A 14,111-nucleotide genomic window follows, 5' to 3' on the forward strand; every position below is an offset into this window, starting at 1 on the left:
TTTCTCTGCTGTAGACTTCTATGACTGTGATTTTAAGATCTCTCTCAAACGTTTTGATGTTTGTGCAGTGCCTTCTTTCCTTTAAGTATTGGTTGGCAACATCTCAGTGAGTCACGAGCTGCCTTTGACTCTAGCACATCTAGAGTTTTACTCCTCAACAAAATTCATTAGGAACTGAAAATTTCCCAGAAAAGCGCATAATGTTGGTGATATTCGACAATTCAGACAGAATCTGTGGCTATGATTTCAATAAGGACCTACTTTGGATACTGATAGCAAATGTGATAGTAAATAGCATTCAATTAAATTTAGTAAATTTGATACACAGTTGACTAAGAGACAGAAAGCATACTTTTCCAAGATGGTGTTGAAGTAGGTCTCTGCAGTCGGAGCTCGTCTGCTCCATTTGTTTATTTTTATTTTCCTTTTCAGTTTCATTTTCTAGTCTTATGAAGAATTGACAAACAAGATTCATGAAGGCCGAGTAGTGGATGCTGTCTCTATCAACTTCAGCAAGCCACGGAAGACCAATCAGCAAGGTTAGATCACATAGAATCCAGAGACAACGAGAATTTGTATACAAAAATGGTTTGATGATAGGAGACAATGAGGAGAAATGTAACATTTGGGTTGGACTGAAGCCATGTAACCAGCTGTGTGATGCTAGGTTTGATGTTGGGTTAACTGTTACTTGTCATTTATATAAATTATTTGGTTGTGAATGTAGGACCCTGTCCAGTTAAATAACATCGTTGCGAAAGCAGGATAATCAGAATTTCAAATGTGACCTCACCAATGTTCTGTTCAGCTGCAACATGCTGTCCCAACTCCTGTAGTCAATACGCTGACCAGTGAAGGCAAGCATGCCAAATGCCTACTTCACCACGCTATTTATCAGCGATGATACATTCAAGGAACGGTGTCCCATCGGTTTCTCTGTTAGAATATGGAGATCGCACCTCATCAAGTCTCACAACGGAATGCCTGCCACTGGAATTACTGTTCTTTCAAATTCTGCATTCTTTCGGACTGAATCGTTCCCCACTGGAATCTCCTTTGTGGATACCCGCCGTTGAACATCTTGTTCCAGCCTTCTTCACGCTTGAAATGTGCACTTCAGAGTGTTTACCCTCAGCTTATGTCCACTGGCATGTCAGCGCTTGCACTGCTGTCTCTCAGCGTCTCTTCATATATCTGCCCTCAAAAAGAGTCGCCTCAAACCTTTTCCCATTTGATTCACTATACAAGCAGCATCTTACATATGTGTGTGGAGTAAAACACCCAGGCTGACAACAAATCGAGTAATTCACGTTGGAGTGTCACGACTTGGAGTGATTCACGGCAGAGTGATTCACCTCGGAATGTCCCAACATAAATGATTTCAGTCGTCATGTTTGCACATGGAGCGACTTCCTCAGATTGTCTCCATTGAATGATTCACCTCAAAGTAATTGTGCATGGAGTGATTCACCTCAGGCAACTCCTGACATAAATATATTCAAATCCGTGTGGATTGGTTCACTTCAGTGTATCTCGAAATTGAATGATTTACCTCAGAGTAACTCCACATAGCATGATTCACGTCAGAGTATTGATTTATTTCAGAGTATCTCCAAAGTTGAGTGATTCATATCAGGAAGTCGACAAATGAAGTGTCACAGCTTAGAATGTCTGCACATAAAGTGATTCAGAATACAATATCATCACAGGAAGAATACTTGGAGTGCTTCACCTTAGAGTGTCTCAACATGGAATGACTCACCTCAGCGTTTCTTACTTTGGAACTACTTACCTCCGTATTTCTCTACATACTCCTTTTAGAATGTCGCCACGTGTAGTGATGCATCTCAGAGTGTCTTGACATGGAGATGTTCACCTCAGAGACCAGGTCAGCGAGCAAACCTACATCAAGTGTCCCTTCACATTTCGTATTTCATCTTGGAACGAATTACTAAATAACCTCTGAGTGATTGCAGGTGCCTTGACTTAAGGCAGTGTCTGCACGTTGAATGTTTCATCTCAGAGGAAGTCCACATGAAGTGAATCAATTCAGAGTGTCTCCGCATGGAGTCGTTCACATCAGAGTGTCTCCAGATGCAGTGAGACATCTGAAAGCAGCTCCAGATCACTGATTTATGTCAGAATATCTGCATAAAAGTGATTCACCTCAGACGATCTCCACATGGCTGAGTCACCTAAGAATGACTCAACCTGGATTGATTTGTGTCGACTTCACATGGAGTGATTCAGTTCAGTCGATATTGGATTGTCTTCACATGTAGTGGTTCACATCTGATTACCTGCATGTGGAAAGATTCACATCAGAGTAACTCCACATAGACGATTCACCCCAGAGTGTCTCCAACATAGACTTACTCACATCAGATAGACACCGGATGGAGTGACCCAACTCATAGCTAATTGACATGTACTGGTTCACCTCACATTCAATTCACATTGAGAGATTCTCTGCAGAGTGACTTCACATGGAGTATTTACCACGAACTGTCTCCACATGGAATGATTCTGAACAGGTTTCTCAACAGATTCAGTCTGGGTGGATGTCAGAAGCAGGAAAGGTTCTGTTTCTTTACTGGGAGTTTTCTACAGGCCCCCCAATTACAACAGAGACAGGGAGGAGCAGATTGGGAAGCAGATTTTGGAAAGGAGCAGAAGTAACAGGGTTGTTGTCATGGGTGGTATTGATTGGAACCTCCAAAGATTAAATAGTTTGCATGGAGCAGTTGTTGTCAGGCGTGTACTGGAATGGTTCCTGATGTAATATGTAGATAGGCCGAGTAGTTAGGAGGCCATTTTGAATTTGGTGCTTGTCAACAAACCATGCCAAGTGTCAGATATCTCGGTGGGAGAACATTTCCCTGATAGTGATTGCAATTCCATAACCTTTACTACACTCATTGAGAGCGAAAGGATCAGATTGTTTGGGAAGGTATTTAATTGGGGGAGGAGAATTGCAATACTCTTCGGCATGAACTGGGGCACCGAAATTGGAAACAGATATTTTCAGGGAAATGTACGATGGAAATATGGAGGTTATTCAGGAAAAAACTTGCTGACAGTGGTAGACAGGTTTGCCTCACACAGACAAATAATGGATGGTATTTAGAAACAGCGTTGTGTGACAAGCGATGTGGAACAACTCGTCACTAGGAAGAAGGAAGTTTTCTTCTGGCTGAGGAGGCAAACACAGACAGGGATTTAGAAGGTTTCAAGTTAGCCAAGAAGGAACAGAAGAATTGAATTAGTGGAGCTAGAAGGAGGCATGAAATAGTTTAACGGGTTGTATTAAGGAAAATCTAAGAACGTTGACACTTATGTGAGGAACATGAGTATGGCCAAAGTGAGGAAAGGACCGATAAACAAAATGGAGAGAACATGTGCCTGGACTCGGAGGTAGTAGAGGAAACCCTTAATGAATTATTTTGCTGCAGAATTCACTGCAGGAAGGGTGCTTAATGTTTTTGTGGACAGCCTAAAACTGGTTGATATGGGAGAACACATTGATTTTAGGAAGAAGAATATGCTGAAAATTTCGAAAAAGGGAAAAAATAGATAAATATCTTGGGCCAGATGGTTACTGCACAAAGCGATAGAAGAGACTGCTAAGCCTTTGGTGATGATCTTCGTGTCCTCAATGGAGTAGTGCCAGATGACTGGAGAGTGGTAAATCTTATTCTCTTGTTCAAGAAGTGAATCAGGATAATCAGAGGTATTTCAGATCCGTAAGTCTTACTTCAGTGTTGAGAAAAATATTGGAGAGGATTCTGAGAGACAATATTTGTAATGACTTGGGAAATCATTGTTTGATTAAACATATTCAGCATAGCTTCGTGAGGGGCAGGTCATGCCTCAGATACCCTATTCAGTTATTTGCGGTTGCAACAAAACATGTTGATTAAAGTAGAACAGTGGTGTGGTGCACATGGACTTTTGCAAAGTTTTTGATAAGATTTCCCATGGTAGCTAAATCAGAAAGTATGGAGAAATGGGATACAAGGAACTCTCGCTGTTTGGATACGGAATTGACTGGCCAATAGATGATAGAGGGAAATGGGAGATGTAAAGCATTCAGCCTGGATCACGGTGACCAGTGGTGTTCTGCAAAGATCGTATTTGGAACCTCTGCACTTTGTAATTTTCATAAATGACATGGGTGGCTTGGAAGGGTGGATCAGTACGTTTGCAAATGTCAAGGAAGTTGCTGGATAGTGGCAAGGGCTGTTGTAGGTTGCAATGGGACATTGACAGGATGTAGAACTCGTTAGATGCAACAGTTGGAGTTCAACCTCGATAAGTGTGAAGTGAGTCACTTTGTAAGGTCGAATTTGAATGCAGAATAAAGAGTTAAAAGCAGGAGTCTTGGCAGTGTGGAGCAACGGGGCATGTTCAGATCCATGTCCATTGATTACTCAAATTTGCCATCCAAGTTGATAAGGTTGTTTAGAAGGTATATGGTCTGTTGACTTTCTTTAACAGTGGATTGGGTTTAAGAAAAGCAAAGTCATGCTAGAGGTCAATCGAACTATGGTTAGACTACACTTGGAATATTGTATTCAGTTCCTGTCATCACATTAAATAATGATGTGGAAGATTTAAAGACAGTACAGAGGAGATGTAACAGAATGTTACCTGGACTGGAGGGTATGCCTTATCAAGAAAGTTTCAGTGAGCTCGGGATTTTTTTTTATTGGTGTGAAGAAGGATGAGAGTATATTTAGTAGAGGTGCACAAGATGCTGAGACGCAGAACTTGTAGGATTGGGGTGGACAAAGGTTACACAGCATCTTGTTATAGTCCTATAGGTCTATTTGGAAGCACGAGCTTTCAGAGTGCTGCCTGGTAACAGATGGAGTGGATAGACAGAAAATTTCCCATGGCGGAAATATCTATCACAATTTCAACTTATTTGGAAGAATATTTGAGGCGATCTGAGAGGTTGTTTCTTCACAAAAAGACTGCGTGGAATGCACTATCTGTAGGAATAGTAGAGTCATATACATTAGGAATATTTAAGCAACTCTTGCATAGGCAGGTGGAAGATAGTGCAGTGAAGGATATATGGGTTGGTCTGATCTTGGAGTATCTACTGTGCTGTACTGCTCTCTATTCTGTGGGGGTTTTTTAGATTACTTACAGTCTGGAAACAGGCCTTCTGGCCCAAGTCCACACTGACCCTCCGAAGAGCAACCCACTCAGACCCATTCTCCTACATTTATCTCAGAGACGGGGAGAATGTGCAACCTCCACACGTACAATTGTCTGAGGCGGGAATTGAGCCCTGGTCTACGGCGCTGTGAGATAGCAGTGCTAATAACTGTGCCACTGTGCCACGCATATGATCTGAGTTCTATATTCTATATTATTTGATTCAACTCCACATAGAGTGTTTCACAAGCAACACCCAGCTTTAAAGAGACTGAAATCTAGTATATAGCTTGATCTGAGCTTGGTAAAATTAAGGGTAATGGCTGTTAATGATAGAAGTTTGTGAGTCAATTATTGCGAGTGAATGATTTCTGACACACTCCAACATCGATAGTGTTATCCAGTGATTAACCAAGACCAATGGAAGGAATTGGTGGGGGTGTTTTGGGGGCGACTACATGAGAGACATCTGATCCCATTGATGCCATGGAAGTGGGGGCAGTATTGGAGTGTTGGGTTGGTTGTGTACTACTTACCTGAGCATCCAATACACTCCACAATAAACCAAGCTCCTAAAAACGTTTGGATAATGCCACAATGCCTGTGAAATAATGTTGAATGAGGTCACAACTTTTGTATAAAACAGTAGCAATGGAAGGTTTACAATTACTGTGAGCTCCTACTTTGTACCTGTCCTGGCGGTCACGGCTACGGAACACAGGCAGTTTCATTCTAAAAGTCACACTGGGGTTCCCTTTATCAGCTCCAAAACCTGAATTGCTCGGATCTCTGGCTCTGGAATTGATCACTTCCATCTGCTGCACGAACTTTGTGTCGTCCTGAGGAAGCACATCACAGACATTTTTCTAGACAGTGCAAGATGGCGAATCCAGTTGTCCCATTCCACTGTCTTAATGTTTTGAAGCCCCAATGTGCGATTGACCAGTGACTGTATTCCTTTCAGAATGTGAATTTCGAGGCTTTGAGAGATGCATTGGTGAGCCGTGCAGTGATGGATCCTCTCCACAAATAGGCTTTGGCATTCACATTAGAGCTTTTCGTTGTTAATATCGAACTCATCAGAGTCAATGAAAGTCTGAATCTTGCATCTCCTCACATGGCCTGGTAATTACAGCTTGTCAATGAGCATCTTATTGTTTCATTTTTTAAAAATTATGTAAACACTCAATCATGCGTGTCCTCTTCCCAATGTAACTAATTGAGTATGGAAATAATTGTCTCCTCCCAACCATCAATTTTCTTCTCCAAATTCAGTACCAATTTCCTTAAATCTGTGTGTTTAAAACGTGGAAATCTAGAAGGCTGCAATTCTCTGTACACCATACAGCAACAATGGTGGCCATTTGTGTGTGGTGTTGTTGAACAGAGGGACGAATGGGGTGAGGAACCTAACTCTTTGAAGATTTCATCACATCCAGGCGAGCTGGTTCAAAAGACGTTTTGTCGCCTGTCTTTGTCTCTGTCTTTTCAGTATAAGTATTGGGAAGTAAAGTACAGGCTGCACGAAACATAGTTGAGGTCTCTTCGGGAATATTGTGTCCAGTTCTGGTCGCCCAGTTTTTGGAGGGATATTATTAAGTTGCAGAGGGTTCAAATGAGAGTTGCCAGGATGTAGCCAGGGATGGACGTTTGAGTTATATAAACGGTTGGATAGGCTTGTACTTGAATCACCGAAATTTAGGAGTATGTGACACGATCTTATAGAAGTTTATAAAATAATGAGGGTTGTAGATTGATTTAATCATAGTTGTCTTTTTCTTAACATGGGAGATTTCAAGACCGGGCCATGTTTTCTTTAGTAAGTGGGGACAGATTAAAAATAAAAGGGGCCCTTTGTACACAAAGGGTGGTTCACGTGTGGAATGAACTTACAGAGGAAGTGGTGGATGTGGGTACAATTACAACACTTAAATATATGGATCGGAAAGGTTAGGAGGGATATGAGCCAGGAAGAGACTGTTGAGATACATTTAGTTCTGAATCATGTTCGGCATGCTCTGTTTGGAACAAAATCTTGTTTCCGTGCTGTATGACTCCATGACTCTGTTTTAATCTATTCATTCAAAACATTTGGGAAACCTATAAAAAATGCATTCCTCACAGCTGTCATCAACATGGGTTTGATTCCAGCCTTAAGTCACTGTGTGCGATTACGCACATACTCCCCGTGATTGCATGGTCTTCCTCCGCCTACCCTAGTGTCCTTTTACAGTACAAAAATGTGCAGTTTGCGTGGATTGGTTGTGCAATATATTTCCTGCCATGCCCAGGGATCTGCAGGTAAGCTGTGCTCGCTACATTAAAACAATAGAATCCATAAGGGTTTGCACAAATTGGGAGGGTGCATTGGTCCAGTTGAGATGCTTTGTTGAAGGTCAGTGCAAGCTCTAAGTTTCTAATGCCCTCTACACTGTAGGAATTATGTGATGCTATGATTCGTGAATAAACTCCTTCTTACTCCATCTTTGTCTCAATGATGTCAGCACCACCATGCACTTATATTTTCTTATGCAGATTAATCATTCCCTTGTGTGCTTCATTTACATTCTGACTTCTAATTTCAGATTATTAGTATTCTTCTTACGTTTAATTGCAGACTGTCATGTCCCAAAGTTTCAACCCTCTGCTGTTTCTGGAGATTACGGAGAGAATAGAACACATATCAAGCTTTTACAGACTCAAACGCCGATTTATTGATTTTATTTTCGTTTGCATAAAAATTTAACGGCTATTACTACTCAAGTAACTGACTGATATAGTGTGATCAGTCAAAGAAAGAAAATGCAATTAGATTTTTTTTCCATGTTGTTTTATTCAAGCAGTGCATGATTCAAAATAAACCTCACAAAGCTGGAAAGAAAACACCCGACAACTGCACAATTCCTATGATTAACTGAGATCTCCCATCCATGGCAGCACTCCAGTCAATATCTTCTGCCTAGAATTGGATGCCATATTTCATCTTGGGCCCAAACGACAATTCACAGGTTGGTTTTGTTGTTACAAAATCGTTTCTCTTTATGAAGCCAGAGGCTCTATTCAATTATTTAACAAATTACCAACCTACATTTCCTCCTTCAAAGAATTTTGAACTCAGACCCTTATGCCTTGGCATTCTCACATTTCATTTTTTCATTGTACCAATGCATCGTTCTATTACGTTATTACTGTTTAATCTAACTTTCCACACGTTTTCATTCAGTGTGCTACTATTTTTGTACAATTATTTTATCTTGTGATTTCATCTATCTAACATCTTTATGTCGAGGATTTGAATTTGCAAAACGGAAGACATGAAATTTCAATCGCACAGAGGTTCAGGCAAACCCCATCTGGTGTGATTGTGCAACTCTGTGGAAATTACCTCACAGGAAGGGTAGATTGGCCTTGACTCAGGCACAGCACAATTAAGCAGACAGAGGATGGAGGTTGCATAAACTTAAAGTTTAATTCCCTGATGTCTTTGTTGGAGATTGAAGGATGATATGATTGAGCTGCTTGTAATGCCAGATACTCTTTTCAATGCAAATGCAGAGATTATTAGCACTCTAGTGGTGAAAATAAAAGCAACAGACAAAGAAAATTAATATTCGATGTAAAGTACTTGGCTGTTAAACACTAAAATGCATTTTTATACATTTGGATGTCAGCGCCAACACCGCCAATACTGCTTTGCTGCCACCTCGCACCCCCCTCCTCCAAACACCGTAAAGCAATCTGTCAATGTTGAGAAAATCGAACTTTTTAATACGATCACCAACTGTTATTGGCTTCTAACAAATAGATAGAGCATAATATGGAAAATAGACTTCAGCTCCATTTCAGTGATGATCGTATTAAATGTTGCAGTGAACTTGGGAGGATAAGTCAATTCTTCTTGTTCCTAATTTTCTTCATTCAGTCACACTCTATATCAAATTCTTTCTCAGCTCAACTCATTCCCCAGCAGCTGATGATATGACGTGTGGTATGTACCTGAGATGACAGTTCACAAGATGATTGTCGCTGAACCTGACCTCACTTACGACAGTCCTGTTAATTTAGCTCAACAAGTACAAGTGGTGCATGCAGATCCCATTATTTCACTCTTGTTTGTACCAGGATTGACTTTCCTAACAATAGTGGTTGTGACCAATATTGTGTCCTCTCAATAGCAGTCACTTCATGAAACATCTGAAATTAACAAAGCCTCAAGCATCGGAATGTTTATGTCATTTGTTCTTTATTGGTTCATTTACAATGCCTAATACAGGTAATTATGACAGATGTCATTTGTCCAGAACAGTAATGAACCAGATGTAATTTTTGACCAATTTTTGATGGTTATCCTGCTGAGTTTCTACAGCAACTTTTGATTGCAGTCCTGATTTCTAGCATCCATAGATTATTCTTTTATTTTTTGTTCAGTATTAGAATTTGAATGGAAAGTCTATCAGGTGCTTTGGTGAGATTTTGAAACATCCCATCAGTGTTAAAATATACGCATGGAAAATAGGAACAGGAGGAAGCCATTTAGATCTTCGAGCCTGGTAAGCCATTCAATATGATCTTGGCAGATGATCCTACTCAGTAACCTCGTCCGGTTTCAAAGATTTCTCACTTTGATACATTTAGCTTTTGAATGAGAGAATTATCGAATCGAATCCCTACAGTGTAAAAAAAAATCATTCTGGCCCATAAGGTCCGCACCGACCTCCAGTAAGCATCCCAACCTATCCATGCACATTCCTGGATAATTGTGCAATTTAGCACAGCAAATCTCACCTAACCTGCACATCCTTTTAGGAAAACCATAGCACCCAAAATAAATTTATGCACGCACAGAAGACTATGCAAGTTCCACACAAATAGTCTCCTATAGCTATCAGGAAAAATATTATATTTCACCAGAAGTGATGTGACACTGGGATACTTCGAAAATTAAGGACAAATTTGACAGAATCAATGGGGACTTTTGAAAGGGAAATTATATTTGACACACCTGTGATACTTTGACCGAATGTAGTTGGCAGAATCTTTAAAGGGCGTTGAATTGACGTGTTGCATTTGAATATTCAACAGGTTTTTGATATGCTTGCACATAAGAGCTGCAAGAAAAATTAAGGTAAATGAAACAGTAATCCATATACTATTTTGGATTGAGAACATATTCACAGAAAGTAGAATACAAAAAAAGTGTCTTTCTTAAATTGTATCTAGTAATGTGTCATAAAGAGCTATAGCTACATAGTAACTGCATGAATGATTTTGATGTCGGATCGCAACGTGATATTTGAAATTTGAAAATCATGGAAACACCATGAAATTATGCTTTCTTAACGATGACAATTATACTTCTTAGGAACTGATAGACATTGTACAAATCCACCTCAGCATAATAACTGTATTCAAACTCTCTATGGGATATACATGTGCAATCACAGGATATGTCACAGCCACGTGTCATGTTACTCTATCGAAATGCCAAACTGGAAGATAACAAAGGTGTATCCCTGCCCTTTATCTGTGGTAGTGTTTAAGCAGGGCAGGCGAATGACTTTCGACGTAACATTGAATAACTAGCTGATCTGACGCTGTGATATCACAGTTGATAACCATCTTGTCATCATACATACCTGTCCTGTAAACAGAGAGATGGGTGCTCAGAAAAGGATGATTATCAACGTGCATATCATTAAAACTGAGAAATAAAGTGTGTTAACAAGTATTCGGATTTCAATGAGATAAATGTCTCAGTTGAGATCCTTGTCGGGCAGCTGCCTTCTTCCAATCGAAGATACGATAAGGAAGAATGGCTTATTGCGTAACATTGAGAGCAAGATGGTGTCATTTGTCATTGGGATCAACATACAGCTTCAATTATCTTGCTTCTACACATTTCCTGTCTTTTTACTTAGTGTATTTTACCTAAATGCTGCTTTTTATAAATGTTAATTGTGTTGAAATTCACGATAAATAATTGACTACCTAACTTTGGTATCTATGACCTTGTGGCACCCACATGCAAACGTTTGCCAATTGGTTTCAGTGTTGGAATCCAGGAAAATAAATATGTTGTGGTTTGTGGCGGTGGCCCGGTAGCTCGATGGTTAGTAGTTATGACTCACAGTGCCAGAGACCTGGGTTGGACTCCAGCCCTGAACAAATGCCTGTCTCGAATTTGCATTTTCTGCCTGTTTCTGTGCGGGTTTCTCCCAGGTGAGTGAGTTTCCTCAAAGAAAAGATTAGGTTGATTCTCAATGTTAAAACGAATCGTATTGTCCAGGTATGTGCAGGCGTGTGAGCTAGCCATAGTAAAAGCAGAATTGCGTTGTGCGGTGCTCTTTTTAGAATTAATGCATACTGATGGTTAATATAGCCTCGATCTGCACTGTATGCTTTCTATGAATCAAAGCAGCCGCATTCTTAGACTGCAGTTAAACACGTGGAGTAGCTTTAATGCGAAGTTAGGATACATAATGTCTCTGGGAAAATTTGGATCAATGTGTCAAATCAGTTTCAATGAGATAAATGAAATGATCAAAGCTTTGAAAGGGCGTGATGAGTCAATAGCCCAAAACAGACCCATAGTGGTCAACACTGTGCGTGCCCTTTAGGCACTTATTTGTTTTTTCTTGTTTCTGTGTTCCCAACAATTCTCAGACAATCAGGATGCGATGCATTCCAGTTCACTTTGTAGGACATCTTCAACAATATTATATGCACTGAGTTCCAATCAGTTGGATCCGAAATTTTCCTTCTCAAAGGTATTTCAGGATGTTTCGATATCCTGGCCATGCTGAAAAATTTTAAATACCACAAAAGTATTTTATTTTAAAAGCATCCTGCAGTTCGTTTGAGGGATTGTGTTGCTTTACAATAATGCATTATATACTCAATGGAAAGCTGTGTGAATTTGATCAACCGGGGACTGAAGATCCACAATCACAAATAAACTGCTTGTGTCATTCAACTAAGAACCACAGCTCAGAAAGTGGTATAACATCAAGATGAATTTCAGATTGAATTGCCAAATGAACACAGCAGAATTAAATTATCGCTGGCATACTATGGTATCATGCCCTATTCTCAGTACATATCTAGTGAGCACGAAGTTGTTTCATCCTTAAAGTTGCCTAATTCTCTCAGAGGACTAAATATATTTACACTATAAAATTAACACTATTGGCCTGCAACGATAACTTTCTCCTTTTCAAAAAACAATCTATGTCTAAGCATGCTGACATGACTGTCCCTGTGGAGATCACACACATATAAATTTAAGGCTGCAAATCAGTCTCTCTTCAGAGTTTCATTCAAGAAGTGAATCTGTAGCTTAATGGGTCAGCTTAATTAGCACAGCGTAATATGGAATCATTTCTCAGTATCAGGAAAATATATTGCATGACTCTTGCTATCGTTGGTATCCCTGGTAAGTGACAAAGACTTGAAAGCCTTAGAAATCCGTATATGAGCTGCTGTCTGTTTTGACTTTGTTACTATCCCAGTTACTTATTGCTCTAGAGAAAAGATCAGTGATATATACTGTACAGTCCAATGTCCAGAATTACCACTGCCGTTTTAATTTCATTACAGCAATTCAAACTGATTTTTTTTGTTAATCAGAGGTTTTTTAGTGTATTAAGTCACTGCTGTTAGTATAATATATTGTGAATCTTTCATCAGAATATTGAGGGCATCAACCATGAGGGCTTTCTGTGGTGCAGAATGACTGATGTTGTGTTTATACATATGTTCCCGCTTTTGAGCCATGAGACCTGAGTTCAAGTTCCATTCATTCCAGATTTCCTTTATTGCATCCATGAACAGATAACTTAAAAACAAATATATTTATTGAGGAACGTTTATACTTAGTGAATGTTACTGTGGAGTTGTACTGAATGTGAATCACTAATTGTTTAGTGAATCAACCACAGCGATTATGTCCGACTGGCTATATCGACCAATGTAAGACTGCATTAAATCTGGCTCACTAACTGAAATAATATTCATTAGATTTTTTTTTGCCTTAATGCTCAAGGAAACTGATTTATCCATTCACAGTTTTATCACTGTCTGAACGTAATTCATAAGGAAGGGAGAATTTTTTTTGCTGTTTGAATAAATTTGTTACTTCATTGTAAGTATAAAACTTAACAACCTTGCTATCCTTCGCCAGTAAAATGGACTAACAGAAGCAAATTTCAATTAGTTACGGACAGCTGAATAGGAGGCCAACAATTTCGAACATTTTCAAATCCGTTGGATAATGAATCTTATTTACACAAAGCAGGTGGTTAGTGTGGATAAGATTAGTTTCAACAATAATCACATGCAGTGGCATCGTAGTGATTTTGCTGGACAACCTTTGATTCACAGTTTCAGGCAGCTTTCTCGAAATGCTGGTTCAATTTTGAACAAAATGCCTGGTGTTACTCCAGAATAAAAATATCGTTGTGTGAACGGTGATTATGAAACTAGAATTGATTGTAGGTAAAGTAACATCTAATTAAATGCTTTTCTCGAATTGGGGAGATCTGCTACCCTAAACTCCTCTTCGCTAAGTGTAATTGCCAACCAACACTGATGTAGTTGACTCTGAAGTGGCCCCATAGATCACTGCGAGGGTAATCAGAAGCAGGTTAAAAAAATACTGATCTTGCCGCACGATCCCAAAAATCAACTCCACCAACATTATTCTCGCAACCTAAAGCTTAGAATGTTGCATTATTATATTACGGCAGATTTTGTGGTTGCATGCTTGTTCGAAGAAATTGTTTTTGATCTTGTTACAAACTTTGTTACAGCGTTTAGAACAAAGGAATTAAGTGACTGCCAGCAGGATGATTCACAGGTAGAATGTGAGGTACTGATTTTTATGAACGAAATGGCTGCAAAGCTGCAGGAAATATTGGCTTTAAGCATCTGTGCCTGCTTTCGAATGT

At 39.6% G+C, this 14,111-nt stretch overlaps 1 protein-coding gene across 1 annotated transcript in view; it reads left to right on the forward strand.

The window, feature by feature from the left end:
* The first annotated feature begins 200 nt into the window (after positions 1-200).
* The window catches only part of LOC122541229 (muscarinic acetylcholine receptor M2-like), a 38,411-nt gene continuing 24,500 nt past the window's right edge, over positions 201-14,111 (forward strand). The window contains exons 1-2 of the mRNA XM_043677848.1: positions 201-287; positions 446-539. Of these exons, the coding sequence (XP_043533783.1) occupies positions 201-287; positions 446-539 (181 nt within the window). The remainder of the gene's footprint in view (positions 288-445; positions 540-14,111) is intronic.

This window comes from Chiloscyllium plagiosum, chromosome 37, assembly GCF_004010195.1.
Source record: "Chiloscyllium plagiosum isolate BGI_BamShark_2017 chromosome 37, ASM401019v2, whole genome shotgun sequence".
Lineage (NCBI taxonomy): Eukaryota > Metazoa > Chordata > Chondrichthyes > Orectolobiformes > Hemiscylliidae > Chiloscyllium > Chiloscyllium plagiosum.